Here is a 19,926-nt window from a genome sequence, read left to right as displayed (position 1 = left end):
TCTACCCCATCCACTGAGAAGACGAAGCAGCGGATATCAGGAACACCGTGTCATGTTTGCCGAACCCCTGAGATTTTTCTCAACCCGCGGTGCTTTATAGCAGCATCGGTCCATTTGTATGGGTTCCGTTAAGCGTGTATGCAGACATGGCAAGGCACACGGTCTTTACGACTTATGTACTCAGAAATGTGCCCATCAGGACAGCTGTCATAGTCGTAGCCATGCTTGTCTTCTTTAAATATGTGTTCACATGCCCTTGCACAACTCCCGAGGAAACTCTCCTGCACTGTTGGCTCTACCTGTGCCTGCCAATAGGCATACTGTTCTTCGTTATGATCCTTATGGACGCTCGGCTCCTGAAGATGTGCAGATGTTACGTATGCAAATGTTGCGTGAGCGGCCAGAGCAGATGCTGTAAGAGTGAGTGCTGCGATACTTTTGAGTGCTGCTGTTGTGCTGGTGGTTACTGTTATCACCCAGAGCGTTGTGGACAGGAGGGCTGGTATTACTGTGGCATCATATGGAAACACCTTCTCAATGTCTTCTATGCGGCATCGCTGTGGATAGTCGTTGCATTTATTGACGGGGATTGGTACGTTTGCGTGCGGACTGTTAATGTGAACGGTACCGGGGAGCAAATTGCGTGCAAGGATCTACCAACTCCACGAGAAGCAGAGACGCTAAGAAAATATGATAGTGAATCACGGGTAAATTATATATATATATATAGGTTTTCATCAGTCTATGTATTGATATTCCTTTTTTAAAATCCATTATATTAATCATATTTTGCCCACTTTGTAAAGGTGCAAAAGGAAATATACATTAAACAAATACTGAATGAATAAAAAAACATAGAACAGAATCGAACATGTGACTTATACCACTTATTTAGTAACTTATATAATTTATAATCTTACTATAATATCTAAACAGACCTACCATAAGCACAAGTGGTTGTTACTATAAAGCAGCAATAATTCACTATTAACCATCACTGTTCCAACCATCAACCTTGTTTTTAGTATTATTTCTAAAATATTTTAGTGTTTAGTAATATTTTGAATTTTCATTTTTAGATTTTTAGCTTTCATTTTAATTTTAGTTTAACTTCTAGTAATATTGTTGTGCTTTTGTGATTTTTTTTTTTTATTTATTGTTTTTAATATTTCTATTCAGCCTTCTTTTAGTAACTTTTAGTTTTAAAGTATTTCAGTTAGTTGCCAGTCAATATTATATATTACAATAATTTTAGTTAACAGTAATTATACTGGTCTGAAACTGATGCAGAATTACCATTACTATTAATATATATATATATTAGATTTATATAGATAAGATTTTTAATATTTTTTGAAGAATTCTCTTCTGCTCACCAAACCTGTATTTATTTTATCCAAAATACAGCGAAAACTGTAATACTGTGAAATACTTTTACTATTTAAAATAACTGCTTTCTATTTAAGTATATTTTAAAATCTAATTTATTCCTGTGATCAAAGCTAAAATTTCAGCATTATTACTCCAGTCTTCAGTGTGACATGAACCTTCACAAATCATTCTAATATGCTGATTTTCTGTTCAAGAAACATTATTATTATTATTATTATCAATATTTAAAACTGTTGAGTCAATTTTTTCAGGATTCTTTAATGAATAGAAAGATCGGAAGATCAGCATTTATCTGAAATAAAAAGCTTTTGTAACATTTAAAAGCTTGGAGTCAGTATAATTAATAAAGCTTGGAGTTTTCTATAATTAATACTTTTATTTAGTAAGGATGTTTTAAACTGAATCAAAAGTGATGACAAAGACATATAATGTTACAAAAGATTTCTATTTCAGATAATTGCTGTTCTTCTGAACTTTCTATTCATCAAAGAAACCTGAAAAAATTTACTAATTTAGCTGTTTTCAACATAACAATAAATGTTTTTTGAGCAGCAAATCAGAATATTAGAATGATTTCTGAAGGATCATGTGACTGGAGTAACGATGCTAAAAATTCATCTTTGAAATCACAGGAATAAATTACATTTTAAAATAGATTCAAATAGAAAGCACTTATTTTAAATAATAAAAATATTTCAAAATGTACTGTTTTTGCTGTATTTTGGATTAAATAAATGCAGGCTTTGTAAGCAGAATAGACCTCTTTAAAATACTTACAAAAACATTTAAAAACTTTTGACTGGTAATGTAAAAATTCTAATATATATATATTTACTATGCTCCTTTTATACTATATTTGTTCTGCATTGATGTATGCTATTTTTCATTTTCATTTATTTATTTATTTTTTCTAGGTAATCGGCTTAATTCTTATTCTTGGCCTTTCATTTTTGTTGACGATAAGCTCATCTCTCATGACCCGATGGAAGCCGTATTATAAATCGCTCTACGAGGTTTATGTGGAGCGAGAGACTTCAGCCATTCTGGAGGACAAACTACATGAAAAAGCTGTAGAGAGAGCCAAGCATGTCAGTGAGCATTCACTGAGGAACTTTCAAAATCCACACACGAACACTACGAGTGATGCTCGTCATGTTCAGTATCAACAGTTAGGGAACGCCGAAGAAGACACGTGGCACAAAATATCAGACCCGACCCTACATTTAACAGAGCTGCCATAGGAAACTGTATGCCTGCTACCTGCACCTTGCCAAAGGAAAAGTGTACCACTGTTTTTTTTTTAATACTCATAATTGTGGTTTTATTTCTGTTTAATAATGAGATGTAAGCAAACTGTTACAATATTGCATTGTGTTGCACAAATGCTATAAATAGTGAAACGTTCAGTAGAACTGCAAATTAAGAAGCTTTGGAGGTTAGTGTGTGAGGATACACAACTGTTCAAAAGTTTGAGGTCTGTTTGATTTCTTTTCTTTGGAAAAATTATATTTTAGTTAAGTACGAATGCATCACATAAATCAAAAGTGACCAAAACGACATTTAAAATGTTACAAAAAATTTCTGTTTTAAATAAGTGCTGATGTTTTGAACTGTAATCAAAGAATCCTTTAAAAAAATAATGGTTTCCACAGAAATAAGCAGCGCAGCTGTCTTCAACATTGATGAAAATAAGAAATGTTTCTTGAGCATCAAATCAGCATATACAAATGAAGGATCATGTGACACAGAAGACTGGAATAATGATGCTGAAAATTTAGCTTTGCCATCACATGAAAAAAATTACATTTTAAAATCTATTCAAACAGAAACCAGTTATTTTAAATTCTAATAATATTTCACAGTATTGTAGTGGGAATTACAGCTACAATTTTACAAGAGATCACCCTCAGTCTAATTCGGCAAAATGACGGACGGCCTTCAGATTTTTCTGTCACTCTTAAAAATATTCCGTCAATGACTAAACATCCTACAAATAATCCTAAAAATAATTTATGATTGTGCACTCGCAGAGTACAGAACTAAAGGGGCCACTCTTGTTTTTTTTTAAACAAAGTTTAATGTTTACATTTTTACAATATAAAGACTACTGGAATAGATTCTTTGACTAAACAGAGCTGGACTGAAGTAGTAAACTGAACACTCAAGTAGTTATTGCTTTATTCTTCAACAACTTGAATAAATTTGTTTCTATAAATCAGGAATTAATGTGGCAAGTGTTTTCTTTAATTTTCTATAATTGATATAATCTGTAATTTTCTATAATTGATTCTGTTAAAATAATCTATTTTTAAATAAATAGCCTTTAGAATTTAAAGCTATACATGTGAATGTTAATTATTTGTGAACTTTATGATTCACTTCCTTCTCTCTGCACAATAATATTCTTCAGTTAACAGCTTAAAATATGAGGCTAATGGGCACATTGGTGTTGTGCATGACTTGCATCTGCTGAAACACAACTGCTGGGGTTCATTCAGTTCAGTCTCTTTTTAGAAATATCGGTGAAGTAGGTAGGTGTAATTAGGTAGATTAGATATAAGTATGTTGTTTGTGGGCTTTATTATATGTGACCTTGGACCACAAAACCAGTCATAAGGGTCAATTTCTTGAAACTGAGATGAATAAATAAGCTTTCCATTGATGTATGCTTTGCTAGGATAGGAAAATATTTGGCAGAGATACAAATATTTGAAAATCTGGAATCTGAGGGTGCAAAAAAGCAAAATCTTGAGAAAAATCTTGAGTTCTTAGCAATGCATATTACTAATCAAAAATTAAGTTTTGATATATTCACAGTAGGAAATTTACAAAATATATTCCTGGAACATGATCTTTACGTAATATCCTAATGATTTTTGTCATAAAAGAAACCCCATACAATGTATTTTTGGCTATTGCTACAAATATACCTGTGCTACTGGTTTTGCGGTCAAGAATCACATTTGTATTATAGCGTGATCATATTGTATTTTCATGAACCACATGTTATGTTTGCTTTAATATGAATAAACGTTGATATTTGGTATCCCAGCCCATGAATATTGTAGTATTGTCATAATGTGCCACGGTGGATGTCAAAGATTTTCCCAAAACGATTATTTATATCTCACCACATGAGGTTCCTCCTCACCAGCGTTAGGGCTGATTTTCACTCGCTGCACACACCTGGGTTAGCCTTTACATACTCTTTAGTGTTTATGCATGCGTTTTATTTGATCTCAGATCATAATATGACTCAGAGGACATCATGTAGCTTTTTACAATTCATTGCTGATGCAGATTCTTTTTCTGAGAAATGTGTCATCTGGTTTCAATATCAAATCTATCAGTTTCTCCACATGATCTGAAATTTTATGATGTCAAGCTGAAATGATGACAAGTGATGACAAGATTTACAAATACTCATTTTTTGAAACTGGGATGAATAAATAAGCCTTCCATTGTTGTATGCTGTACTAGGATAGGACAATATTTGGCAGAGATACAACTATTTGAAAATCTGGAATCTGAGGGTGCAAAAAAAGCAAAATCTTGAGAAAAATCTTGAGTTCTTAGCAATGCATATTACTAATTAAAAATTAAGTTGTGATATATTCACGGTAGGAAATTTGCAAAATGTATTCATGGAACATGAACTTTACTTAATAAAAATGGGATTCAAAACCGTCCTTTTTGAACACTAGGGGGAGGCATGTGTCCTTTTAAAGGGATAGTTTACCCAAAATGTAAATTCCGCGTCATTTTCTCACCCTAAAGTTGTTCTAAACCCGTATTAGTTTCATTTTTACTCATGTACATGCACTTGTTCTTTTGTGTGTGTTTTTTTTATTATTATTCTCTCTGTATACCCTTTTTCAACTTCTGTTGTGAGATGTATATATTTGTATTAATATGTACATAATTACAAAATAAATAAATAAAATAAATAAACCTGTATGAGTTTCTTTCTTCTGCTGAACACAAAAGAAGATACTTTAAATAATATGGGTAAGCAAACAGCTTCTTGTCTCCATCAACTTCCAACTTCCAACTTAGAAGTCAATGGGGACCAGCAACAGTTTGTATTTTCTTTAATGTTTAACAGAAGAAAGAAAGTCATTCAGGTTTGGAACAACTTAAGTAAATGAAGAAGAAGTTTAATTTTTAAAGAAATGTTTCTGCTGGTGACTCATAAGCTTGTGTATTTAAAGGTTCACTCTGCCTTTTTTATTATTTAAAGATGTTTTACCCTTAAAGGATAAATACTACTTTTGAAGAATATTGTATGTTTAAAATATGTACTTACATGAGACTGTAGTTGTCTAATTAGACTATAGGCATTTTATTTTATGTGAAGGTGTTGTCTCAGGAGGCCGCCATGTCAAGATCACATGACCAGTCCAATACTATTCACTTTATCTTGGCAACACGTCTATTATTAGGCACTTTCACACATTGAATATGGCCTGAATGACATAAACAAAGCTGATAAACCGCTTATGTTAGTGTTGTGTTTATGTTGCCAGAGTATCATCCTTTAGTTAATCAGCTTGTTCTGAGGAAACAATTTGCCTGTTCTGTGAATCCTTCAGTATTGTACTGTAATTTGTACTGATTGGAATTTGTGTACTTGTGTACCTTTAAGCACTTTCAGAAAAAAAGGCACAAAAGCAGTCACTGGGGTGGTACGTTTTCACAAGGTACCTTTATGCCTAAATGGTGTATTTGAGCAGTGTTGAGCACGTTACTTTAAAAAAGTAATTAGCTATAGTTACTAGTTATGTCTAACAAATAGTAACTGATTGACATCATTATAAAGTAACTAATTACCAGGGAAAGGAACTATTGTGTTAAAGAAGTTCAAATATGTCAAATAACTTGGATGCCCCCAATATTAAATATGGTAAATGAATAAAACACTGTGCACTAATCTACACTAATTTCATGTTATTGTGGGACAATGTGAGAGACACTTTCCAAGGGCTAAATATCACGTTATTGGGGTCGCTTCAACCCGCGGACATGAAAAACCTCATAATAACAAGAAAATGTGCTTTTGTAAAATAAATAAAATAAACGGTGCGCTCACCGTCTCGGTCTCCGTCACCTTTTTCACAGACGCGGAAATATAACACCCCGAATCTCTGTGAATATGTGCCTCACAGACATGAGAAATGTATGTATAGAAAGCTTGAAATGTCTACTTTTAAATGAAATAAGTCACGTCGAACAAAAATTCCTTGTTGAAGCAATCCATATGATACCAATGCGAGCTCTAGTTTTTACCGTCTAAACTCATCACTTGTAATCACGCCCACAAAATACTCAGTTTTTCAAATTTTACACATTCAAATGAGAAGCGCAGACATGTAGGTAAACACCAGCATCACTCACGTAAACAAACGTGAACATTCATCAAGTTCATCTTGGCTAAAAGACACACTGAGAGGAATATACGCCATAATTTACCTCAGAAGAACGCAACACGAAAAAAACAGCATATGCTGGTAGGTATGTTTTGATGCTGGGATGCTGGTTAGGTATGTTTTGGTGGTGGTTTAAGCTGGTCCTTTGCTGGTTTATGCTGGTCCTTAGCTGGTTTATGCTAGTCCTTGACCAGCAAAGGACCAGCATAAACCAGCTAAGGACCAGCTTAAACCAGCACCAAAACACACCTAACCAGCATCCCAGCATCAAAACATACCTACCAGCATATGCTGTTTTTTTCACCAGGAGCTGCATTGTATTGTGAGTTTGATTGCTTGTTACTGAAAAAAATAATGCCGTTAGTTATTCCCATCCCTCCATATGAGTACCTTAAAGGTACATATTAGCACCTTAAATTAATATATTAGCGCTCTTTGACAGTACTGCATACAAAGTACAAAGATTTCTCTTTGAAAGTACCTCCTAAAGGTACATTTTATTTTTTTATTAGAGTTTAGTTTCATCTTGTACTTTATCTTGAATTTCTACAATAATTTGGAATTAATATCATATTCTTCTGAAAGTATGTCATTTGCTGTTTTTCTGTTAAATGCATTTTCAAGGCTGTCTTGAACTTCTGATAAGACTGAAGTTCTCTTAAAAGATTTCTTTTTTAAGGCACACATCGGAAATCTGCTATTTTCTAAGACAGCATAGGAAATGTGGGCAGCTGGTTCAGTTCTGCACAGCTGTGATTGAATCTGTCCTCTCAACCTCTGTGTTCGTCTGGTTTGGCTCTGCATCATCGCACTCTAAGAGGAAATAATTGGTTGCCAGCTCTCCTCACTCACAGACATAAGCATCTACAGTAGGACGAAAATGAAGGTGGGGAAAATCATAGTCGACCCATCCTACCATAGCCATTTCCTTTTTCACGGTCTCCCCACAACAGAGAAGAGTTATGCCCTGAAAACTAGGACAAATCGACACCTGCACAGCTTCTTTCCCCAGGCCAAAGCTCCTGCCAACATGGTCAATTCCCCCAGCACTCCTTTGTAACCCAGCAAACCTTTTTATTCACATTCCAACTTTGAGTAATTTATCTTATAGTGCCTTGTTAAACTTTTTGTTTTCTATGCAAAATAATTTGTTTTGCACCCTTAAGCCATACCATAATGCCACCGAATTATAAAAGCATGACCAAGTGACATTCTGTTCTTAAAGAAATATACCACACGCTCACTTGCCAAGCAAAATATTTCACAAAAGTTAGCTTTTAAATGATAAAACAACAGAAAAACTTTCCAAAATTATGACCAATGGATACATTGTAGTAGTCAAAGCATTTTTGGGGCCAATATGTACTGTATGTCTATAAGAAGTTATCACTTTATGTTTAAACAAGATGCTAGTATTGAAAATCTTACAGTTCACATAAAATATTGCTGGGTACGTGTGGATGTCTATATAATGTAAATAGTTCAAACAAAGCCAAAACAGTATCAGTTGTTGCATCTCTGATCAACACAATAGTAGTTTTTAGTGTTTAGTTTTTTTGAACAAATCAGTTGAGTGAATAATTCAATGACTCATTCGAAAAAACATTGCTTTGTTCCTAAAAAAAGAGGTTGAATGAATGATTCAAATGACTCATAAAAATAGCGACTTGTCGCAACTAATAACAGACTGAGAGTCAGTCTGGAACAAACACAGACAGGCAAGTCCCAATGCAGAAATGTGTTTTTTTTTTTCTTTTTCTTTCAGTAACACTGATACCCTGCCTTTGCTTTTCTCAAGAACACCTTCAACTTTAGGTTCTCTCAGATTTTCAGCAGTACTGAACCGCATTAACACTTGAGGGGCGCCCACCCACATGCATTGAAAGAAGAAAAAAGTCAAAGCTTCTAACCTCTGTGTTTTTGGCTTTTCAGAAAATTAAAAGAGAATAAAACACATTATGGCTTCACAAGTAGTAAACAAGTGTTGACAACTGGTGGTCTTTGCATTTGGAAGCCCACACATTTTCCTCAGTCTGTGACTTGCCAGAAAACTGCGAGAAGAAAAATACCTCCCATCTTCACAACCAGTAAATGATGATGAGTTTTCCTCCATCATCTGCCTCCTCTTTGTTTAAGCTTATTCCCTCAGAGTTCTTTCCCGAATTTTCTATATCACCTCCCACAACTCTAAATAGATCTCCACTGACATTTTGATAAGTTCTTCTTCTCTCTCAGCTGAAATTGCACTTTCATAGATTGAAAATGGACATTCAGTCATCCATAAACTGTATGTATTTGTGTTGCGTAAAAGCCCCAGATGCATTTTCACATGGCTAATGTCCATATCCTCCTAATGGCCTTTCTGATGGCTTGAATCTGATTTAAAAGCCATGTGTTTTATATTTATGAAGAGAAAAAGAGATACAGGGAAAGACGAGTGGCATAGGCGAGTGAACAATTTCCCTTTTTTCCCTTACAGTCTAAAAAAAAGTGCGTTCAGCAGTTTGGTGCTATAAATCAAAATGTTTTACATATTAAGAAATAAACTGTGTTTTTGTTAAGAGTGATTTAAATGGTGAAGACTGTACTCATAATAGTTTTCTATAACGTGTGTTTTAATTATATTAAATTTATTTTAATTATATTTAAGTCCACACTCTGGCAAAACCTTGCAACAATTTATTTATTTACACAGCCTGTTTAAAAAGATGCCTTACAAATAATTTTTTATGAAAGTGCAATCTATTAAGTGTAATCACAGTGTTTTCATGCATGTCTCTTTAAATGCAAATGAGCTGCTGCTCCCCGCCCCCTTTTTTAGAATAGGGCTGTGCCTTTTGCCTCAAATACTCTGCTTAAAAACATCTGTTTGGTTTTGAATATCTTGCCTATTGCACTGAAATCATGCATTTTAAACCATTTTAGTTTAAACCTCTCATATATACGTATTTTTGAGCGCACACGTCTGAAGCACGCGCACAGAAACCAGCTGTCACACAGCATGTGAGTACTAACCTAAGTTCTCTTTCGTGTCTTATTGCGCTTAAACTGTCAAATACACACAAGTTCATATTAAAAACACAAAGGCGTTACAAAAACAGTCGGTTATGTCTCTGAAATAAACAGCTGGGATGGAAATCCTGAGGCTGGGACTCTAAATAGTATTCTGTGCTCATCTTCAGCCAACAACAGAACAGTTAGCATGTATTGCTCAAACTTTTGCCATGGTGTTAGAACTGGTACACCGTTGTTACTTGCAAAAACAAAATTATTTTTTTATTATATTATTTTTGTATATATTTTGTTATATGAATATCTGAACATACAACACATAAAAAAATAAAAGTACAGGGCATCTTCTTGTAAACAAAAACATTTTATTCTAGCTTCATGCATTCTTTTTTATAAACACCTGAATGTGGGTAAGTTTCATAAAAAAAAAAAAAAAAAAATGAAATAATATTTTAAACAAAATGCAGAAAAATGACTGAACTGGATTCAGAATGATAATCAAAACATAGATGGAATCAATTAACACCCTAAAGCTTGATAGTCAATATTACCTCTTCATGGGTCGACATTTTATAACTTTAGTTTTAATGATTTTTTTTTTATGCCTGATGATTGTGTTAGATTACATGTAGAATCATCTGTTGTTTCATTTTTTTCTTCACTTGTGTTTTAGAAATTCTGTACAGAAGACAGTGTAATAGTGCCCCCTACCATATAACAATGAAAATGTGAATTCTCTGAGCTTAGTATAGTATAGCTGAAATATATTTAGACTTTTTAAGTATAAGTATACTTAAATGGCATTTTAAGTATATCTCTGAGAGGTACAATAAGCACATTTCTGAGAAGTACTTGAAAAGTAGTACTTTCTTATTTTTTAGTTTGAAAAAAGTATGCTAATAGTACACTTGAATGAACTTCTTTTTCGTAAGGGTTACCAAAACAAAGTTACTGGGTTGTCCTTTTTCATGTTTTCTGGGTTGGTAGATACACTGGTGACCTGATTATAGCACTTAAACAGAAAAAGTCATATTTTCATGATATGTCTCCTTTAATCCAATCCAAAATAAATCGCGCTATTCGTGCGTAGTTGGCGCTTGAACATTTTGAGTTTACTCGCTTCATTCGTGTGTGAAATTTCATTTCACAACAGACGCAAATTTGCATCATGGGAGGCGCTTCTGCCAGGTGGCTCCAGTCTCATTGCGAAAAGGCTGACATGGATTTTGTTGAGAGGGTAGCTGGACTTTATGTGCTATGGAAGGCTGAAAAATGGCGTAGACTCGTTCGGCGCCGTGTCTGGGTCCATCAGATCCTTCAGAGGCTTTAGCTAGTTTGTAGCTAATTTGCCAAAGTTCCGATTCTTTTACTCGCCCGAAATGCTCAATTCGCGCCGTGTCATTAGCGCGAATCTCGCTGCAGGATGTCTATTGCGTCTTTGCACTGACTTTCCATGTACATCACTCGTGCTTAATGCTTAATTCGCGTCTGGTGTGAACGCATTATCAGACTGAAAATATCAAGAAGACTCAAAATAATCTGAAGCATGCCTGTTGTTGTAAATCATATAACACTGTACACAATTTCTATATAAGGGTCCACCTGGCCCTCATGAACTCTAGCTTAGGGCCTGCAAAACTCTAAACAAGCCCCTGAGCATATGACTTGTTTTTGTTACCCCACTGAGTCTGTAAGCATGAGAAAACAAGATGGTGTTATTGCAAGTATAAAAAATGCACAGTGTAGACCCTTATATGACTCCATATGACTTCAGGGTGCTGTAGAAAGAGCAACTCATACATATCTGCAGTGTGAATTCAATAGAACAAATCAATACAATACACAACATACAGTTCAATAGAATAGCTATAGAATAATGATGTTTGTATGTTTTGTGATTGTCAAGGGGATAACAAACATACAAGCTCAGTACAGTTTCATGTGGGTGAGCAGTGCAAATTCAGAAACATGTTAGTGTTTGATCACCGCAGATCCTGATGGAGTGTTGGTGAAGAGCCAGGTGACCCCTCAGCACCTTACGTTAAACACAACCTTTCTACAAACCTCATTAGCATCACCTTTAACAAGAGAGACTGTTGGCCTGATGGCCTGCACAGCTGTTTACACATCACTATATACATTTAGCGCAAGCAAATTAGCTTCAGTGTGAGAGTAAAAATATCACAATGCTCGTTTTTGTGCGGTGAATGAAAATACAGCCTTTGTATGCCATTTAAGTAAGGTATTTGGTTTAATGTTTTTTTTTTCATTGTCCTTGTGAAATATCAATTATTTTCTTGGCAAGCTTAAGAGGGAATGAAATGTGTATGCCCAGGGAAATGTTGCTTTTCTTTTGTGTCTGTCGTTTACCACAGGGAACGACTTCTCTTTTAATCCACCTTTGTTGAAGACAGAAGGGATTGAGATGAATAAAATTGAAACTGACTCTGGCATAAATAAATGAAAGCTCATCTGGGTCTGGGTGCAACACAGGCTGAAAAGAAAAAGACCCAATTCGGTTTGCTCTTTCTACCATCTTAATAAACAGCCGGTTTAAGGCTGCAAACCTATATCATGAAACAGATCTAGATATTATTTGAAGCCACAATACAGAAGCTATGAAGACTGAATTATGTTTATGTAATAAGACATGCATTTGTGGTTAAAAGTATATAAATTAGTATTTTTTGCTAGAGAACACCCTTATACCTCGGATGGGATTGTGTAGAGCCCTTTGAAGCTGCATTGAAACTGCAATTTGGACATTTAACTCCCACTGAAGTCTACTATATGGAGAAAAATCCTGGAATGCTTCCTCAAAAAACAATTTCTTTGCGACTTAAGAAAGAAAGACATGAACATCTTGGATGACACTGGGGTAAGTAAATTATTAGAAAATTATTTTGGAATAGCATTTTTGTGTCACAACATTGGATCAACCAGTTGCATGAGTTTGGGGTTGGGCTAAATAGGACTCTGAAAATAGTCATCATTTTAGCAATTCTGTTTGGTGATGCTAGTGAGGCAGATATTACTTAATCTTAAAGAGTCTCTTTGAATCTCTACAGCTTTGCAATGTCAGATAAAATAACATACACAGAACTATATATATATTTTATTTTGAGCTTACATAGACAAATTCACTGCCCATATGAGAACCATTCATTCTACCCCAGATTGTGTGTCAGATATTCACTGTTCTCTGAGAATAAAGAATCAACACTTCATCATCAAAGAGAATTCAGTACCATGCTTTTACTCCAGTCTGCCTCTAGTCCCATGCTATTATGGCCAGAGATATTAAAGGCCAGAAAGGGTGAGGCACAACTACCAACAAAAAAAAGCAAATGTTCTCTGGAGTGAACCTCAATAAAAGGGCTCTGTGTACTGCCATGATGATGAACCTATTAAAAAACATTTACGATTAAGCTCTTGCTTTAAAAAGAAAAACATAAAGAATACATTATGGCATGTGAGATTGCCTGCCAGTGTTAGCTTGTCTCTTATAGTTATATATAGTTGTAACATATGTATGTTCTTCTGTAGTAGGAGGTTTCATGTTGTTGCATTAATTAGCAGTGGGTGTGGGTTACAATTATATGCAACAATGTTAACTGATGTGTTCATTAGAAATACTAGCAACTCAACAGTCAGTCTCATTAAACATCACCTCTAAATAGAAGCACAGAGTATGAGAGTGGGGCTTACTGTCATATGTATATATTAACCACACCACGTCAAGACAGTTTTGACATAATGTTGGATCGTGCAGCAACTGAACAGTATCCCATTTAACAAACATAATAAATCACAACTGTCACTTTTTAAAACTTCCTTGTAGCTAATATATTTTATATAAAATATGTGCTTTTTAAAGGAGAAGAACAAAAATCTTGTCATTCAAGATGTTCATGTCTTTCTTTCTTCAGTCGTAAAGAAATTGTGTTTTTTGAAGAAAACATTTCAGGATTTCTTTTCATATAGTGGACTTCAATAGTGCCCCTGAGTTTGAACTTCCGAAATGCAGTTTAAGTGCGTCTTCAAAGGGCTCTACATGATACCAGCCAAGAAAGAAGGGTCTTATCTAGCGCAATTTTTTTTAAAATTTACAGTTTATATACTTTTAATCTCAGATGCTTGTCTTGTCTAGCTCTGCATGAACACTGTGTATTCCGGTTCAGTACAGTTAGGGTATGTCGAAAAACTAATTTTCAAAATCGTCCCACATCGCTGCAAAAGTACCAACCCGGTGTTTACAAAGTGAACATGCAAAGGTCGTCAAACGTTCTTTACAAAAAAAAGGGAAAACAGTGATGTAGGATGAATTTGAAGGTGGAGGAGAAAATGAGATGGGAGTTTTTTGACCTACCCTAATTATCTTGAACCAGAATACACGGTCCACGCAGAGCTAGACAAGATGAGCATTTAAGGTTAAAAAGAATATAAATTGTAATTTTTTAAAGAAAATAACTGATTATTTTGCTAGATAAGACTGTTCTTCCTCGGCTGGGATTGTTCAAACTCGGGGGCACCAATGAAGTCCACATTATGAAGAAAAATCCTGAAATGTTTTCCTCAAAAAACTATTTCTTTACGACTGAAGAAAGAAAGACATGAACATCTTGGATGGCAAGTGGGTGAGTAAATTATCTGTAAATTTTTATTCTGGAAGTGAACTGCTCCTTTAAAACACATTTTACAACATGTTAGCCATCTCCTGTGACCGCCTGTAATGGGATTTTGTCAAGGTAAGTGTCTCTGATTTTGTAATGCGTCATTCACTATGTCACACATTGATGCTCTGTTGTTTTCTGAAAAAGTATTTTAATATACAGCAATGTCATGTAGAGGTTGCAAGGTCTGTTATGTGGAATAATGACTATTTTTGTTCTGTCCTGTCATTTTCAGGGGGTCAGCACTCTGAAATTACTAATAGCTTCTTTTTGGTGTCTCTAAGTGGTGGGCTAATGTAAGCTCTATTTCTTTCCTTGAGGCCTTTGAATGGAAGAGTGCATGCTTGTGAATAATTTGTGAGGTTAAAGGCTATAGAGATTGCCTGTGGTGATTGGAGGGGGAAAACAGAGCCATAAGATTCTGGCTAAGATTCAGGAAGGACTCTGGGCTATTATAAGAGCATTAGGTTAGGGCTTCTGTGCATTAGGGTGTATTGTAAAAAGCCAACGGCAGCTGTTAGTCTAGGGCCTATTGTTATACTGCAGGTAGGGATGTGGTCAGTGATCATTTAAATTACATAACTGACAAGTCCAAGGCCCAGAAAGGTAGTAAGGACATCATTAAAATAGTCCATATAACAGTGGTTCAAACATAATCTTATGAAGCTACGAGGATACTTTTTGTGTGCAAAGAAAACAAAAATAACGACTTTATTTAACAATTTCTTCTTTTCCGTGTCAGTTGTGTTGCTGTCTATGCAGGGTCTGAAAGCCTTCTGATTTCATCAAAAATATCTAAATTTGTGTACTGAAGTTAAACGAAGGTATTACAGGTTTGGAACAACATGAGGGTGAGTAATTAATGACAGAATTTTCATTTTTGGGTGAATTACCCTTTTAACAATCTATATGAAAATGAAAACTCTTTTAATTGACAAAAGCTGACCTTGGAGTCAAAAAGGGGGAGAACCACTGCTTTAGTATCTCTGTACTACTAAAATGTTTATGATATGTCTCTACAACCTTTAAATAAACTGCTAAGCCTTATCAATTACGCATCTTATGTCCAATTTGGCTTTATCATTCTAATATCATCTCCAGTCTGCTGTCTTTTAAAGCACCAGAAAGTGTAATGAGCTGTATCGAGTTAATGGAACGTTGTGAACAGGATTGAAAACATCTCACCATGGGTCATAAGCTTGAATAAAGCTTTATAGCTGCAAAAACATGCTGTCTTAAAGCAAGACAAGGTGTGTGTCGATTTCAGGATGTGGATGTGGAGGGATTCCACCTTCTCTGCTCAGTATACATAAGCACATTTCTACAAAGAGCAAAGATGAATCTTTCAGTATAGACTCTCGGTGTTAGAGATTTGCATCCCACGGTGCTGGTAATTTAAAGGATCTTTAAAGAATTTATCTGTGTCCCCAATTCTCATCAATAATGGTAAAGTGTTTGCACAGACTAACAATTGCTTGGTTTGGTAATTGCTGAGACTGCAATCTGAACACATTTCAGCCAGCCATTTGAATGCATTTCTATATTTTTTTAACCAGTGCATGAATGTAAAATATCCTTTCACTCTATCCATTTTCATGGGCTCAGTTGGAGTGATCAAACATGCACTCCTGAAATCATTCAAACCAGTGCCCATCATAACAGGACTGCTGCTTTCTCATTCTTTACTCACACTGCAACAGAGCCTTAGTCACACATCAGTCACACTGTCCTCTTAGGCTCCATTCTTGTTGTTTTGTGGGGACAAAAACATTGGCTTTAACATATATTATGAGCTCAAGCAGATTAGAGGGTCCGCTTTTCTAGATGAACATTGCCATTAGACTCAGTGCTAGATTTTTAGGTATGGTGGTGATTTTTAACTGAACTTATGTAAATTCACTGTAGTCAACTGTAGTCATGTTTAGTACATAAACCGGTTAAATGGTTATGTAATATAGTAATATATCCTGTAATTCAAACTTTACATCTTGCAATGTGACTATATATGATCCTAACCCACAAAACCAGTCATAAGGGTCTTTTTTTAATTTTGATGTCAGCATCATCTGCTGAATAAATAAGATTTCCATTGATGTATGGTTTGTTAGGACAGGACAATATTTGGCTGAGATACAACTCTTTGAAAATCTGGAATCTAAAGGGTGCAAAAAAAGAAATCAAAATATCAAGAAAATCACCTTTAAAGTTGTCCAAATTAAGTTCTTAGCAATGCATATTGCTAAATACCCTTTATTACTGTTGCTATACGTCCAAAGAGCCATGATGATCTCACGCCACACATCATGTTCTCACACAGTGAAAAATACATTGCGGTGCAAAGAGGACACTGATAGACAAGACAGAGCAGGTTACTTTTGGTATGAAAGTCTCAGCTTTCAAATGTAAGAAATTCAAACATTAAATTCCGGTTTGTGGCTGTTTAATGTGTCATGACTGGATGCTTTAGCTCAAGCAGCATATGAATTGATCATCTCTTCTTGAATAGTTATAGCATGAAATAAACATGAATGAACATTAGAAGGTATTTTGTTTCAACCGTGATAAAGATGTCAATACACATCATTTTTCAAGTTCAAGTCCACTGACATTAATCTACTCTCCTGTGTGGCTTGTTTGTGGAACAAAAATGGCAGATTCAGCATTATGATTGGTCAGATCACCTGTCAATCAAATTTCCTGTGAAAGCGTTAACTATGAGTTTACTGCAGTGTGGCTGTATTAAAGCTCTATCAAAGCTTTTAAGAAAAGCCTGCAACCTTTAGCCAAAAAAAGCAGAATGGCTAATGCTAACAGTTCCACTTTGACGATATGCAGGGAAAGAGACCTGAGGTTGTTTTCTTAAATGGAAGTCAGTAAAGGAGATGCTTCACTGCGCTGAATAAACAGCTTATCATTTAATGAATTGACAGCCTAACGGCTAATCTTCAACATGTTTTAAACTAAACAATAGTTTTGGATTTAACTATTTTTAGAGTTTACCACAAAAAAAGAGAAGTTACATACTTTTTGCAACAGGTGGGATTTCAGGTGGTATTCCTATGGTATCCGTAAACGGTGATTGACTGCCGCACACCTCTGACTGAAATTCAATTACGTCAAGACTAAAATGTGATTGGTTATCGAGGCACACGTGATCCAAGGTGACCGATACTTACTCCAATAGTAAGAAATACAGACCCTCACATATCTCAATATTAAGACAATCTCTGGCTATATCTTTTTGTAATTGCAATGATATAATATATCACAACTGTGACTATGTCTTGTTTTGTGACTTTAAACTTCACAATTGCAACATAATGTGCCCTATTTTAACAATCTAAACACATGTTCAAAAGCAGGTGCACTTGGGGCGTGTCCAAATCCACTTTTGCTATTTTAAAGGGGTCATCGGATGCCCATTTTCCACAAGTTGATATGATTCTTTAGGTCTTAATGAAAAGTCTATAATATACTTTGGTTAAAAATTCTGAATGGTAGCTTTACCTTGTCAAAATGAGCTCAGCAAAAATCAACCCATTCTGGTCGAGGCTGCTTTAAATGCAAATGAACTCTGCTCGCCCCGCCCCTCTCTTCTCTGTGTGGAGTGATGAGCCTGTTTACTTTAGCTGCATTTAGCCTCTAAACTTGCTAACTAGCACATTATTAGGAAAGCTGATCACAAAGATTCATAAAAAAACCCTTATACTCACTTCTGGTCGGACTGTTACAACTGATCTGAGGTAAGACGCTCATGTCAATCAACTATGATGGGAGCGGCCTCTGTGGGTGTGACGCCACAATGACAGGCATCTGAGAATGGCTCGATTTGAAAAAGGGGATATTATTTTTACAGATTAATTAAAAACCACTGCATAGATTTTTATCATTATACGGTAGATTTGTACATACACTGCCAACACACATTAATGTTCAAACAACATGTAAAAGTGAACTTAGCATCCGATGACCGCTTTAAGGACGGGAAAAACGGTTGGCACGCCCGCCGCATGGTCTAAAAGGGTTGTCCTTATTTTCTTAATGAGTCATGGATGTGTTTTGGGCGAGCCTCATCTCCCATTCCCTTTAAGATTCGCTATTTACGCAGCAGAATTTGTGAGAAGAAGGACTGAACGATTCTCCAGAGAGCAGGGCCCCCGCAAGGGGGGGGGGGTGTACACGTGCCGAGCCCACTCAAATGAGTTACTGTGCACCCCCTTTCAAAACTCTTCCCTCCTTGCAGAACTTGACATTTTTTTGAAAGTGAAAGTGAAACCGAAAAACAGCTCACATAAGAAAGCGATTGACTATCCATTATGACATGTAGGCATTTTTATATTTATATACACAATAATGATCTTTTACATTGTAATCCTTTCATTTTTAATATTTGGCATGTTTGTGTGCTGCTGCACGTCCCTGTGCGTGTAAAAAGCACATTGTGCACCTGCCTATAGGTGCATATTACTGACGCACTCTTTAAATAAAAAAAAGAAATTGCGCCATTGACTTTAGACCAGGTTTCAGTTGGTCAATGGTCAATGGTCTATTTCAGTTGCCTCAAAATAGCAATGCACCTGAACACACCTCATTTTCAGACCAGCACGCCCATGGTCTCAAATGGTCTCAAATGGGTGCAAATGCATTTGCTATTTAAACAAAGTGTCACTGGACGTGAAAATGCGTCAGGCTGAAACTAGCAATAAAAAGTGAACATGCAAAGAAGATTAAACATCCTTAACAAAAAAGGTAAAACAGCGATATAGACCGATTTTAAAGTTGAGGGAGAACATGAGAGGGGAGTTTTTTGACATACCCTAACTGTCATGAACCAGACAGAGTAATACAGTTGACTAGCGTTTGGTATTAAAGTACATAAATTGTATCATTTTTATTAAAATAACCGATCATTACGCTAGATAAGACCCTTCTTTCTCGGCTGGGATCGTTTACAACCACATTTGGGATCGTTTGAAGGCACATTTAAATGCCTTTTTGAAGTTCAAAATTGGGGCACCGTAGCAGTCCATTATATACATATACATTGTATGTGAATCTTTGTTTTGGAAGTGGACTTCTCCTTTAAGCATCTTTATCCACTGAAGACTATTCAAAATTTTACATGTATTTATTACAGTGTTCTTTCTTTTCACGGATCACGCAACAGTGCAACTGCCATTGAGATGATGAGAATACTAACGGACATCTCTCTCTAGGTAATAATAGGCATACTATAAGTCAGCCTATTACCTTGTGACAAACAAACATTCTCTATTCAACTTTTGTTAAAGCAAATTCACATCTTTTGATGTAAAAAGATGCAGAAATGCAGATATATAGAGATGTCGGGAGGTAGTATTCAGAAGTCACCTATCTCTCTTGGCACTGTACTTTGTTCGTCTCTATCTCCAAAGACAGCACAT

General features: G+C 35.5%; 1 protein-coding gene across 1 annotated transcript; it reads left to right on the top strand.

Annotated features, from left to right (window-relative positions):
* Nucleotides 1-24: 24 nt before the first annotated feature.
* On the top strand, nucleotides 25-4,465 carry LOC127170630 (uncharacterized). Its single transcript, XM_051118759.1, has 2 exons — nucleotides 25-707; nucleotides 2,307-4,465. The coding sequence occupies exons 1-2, from the start codon at nucleotides 147-149 to the stop codon at nucleotides 2,631-2,633; spliced, it is 888 nt and encodes a 295-aa protein (XP_050974716.1). The 5' UTR covers nucleotides 25-146; the 3' UTR covers nucleotides 2,634-4,465.
* The last annotated feature ends 15,461 nt before the right edge of the window (nucleotides 4,466-19,926 follow it).

The sequence above is a fragment of the Labeo rohita genome, chromosome 9, assembly GCF_022985175.1.
Source record: "Labeo rohita strain BAU-BD-2019 chromosome 9, IGBB_LRoh.1.0, whole genome shotgun sequence".
In the NCBI taxonomy this organism is placed as follows: domain Eukaryota; kingdom Metazoa; phylum Chordata; class Actinopteri; order Cypriniformes; family Cyprinidae; genus Labeo; species Labeo rohita.
The sequence above is the reverse complement of the archived record's forward strand: the minus strand, read 5'-3'. Positions and strand labels throughout refer to the sequence as shown.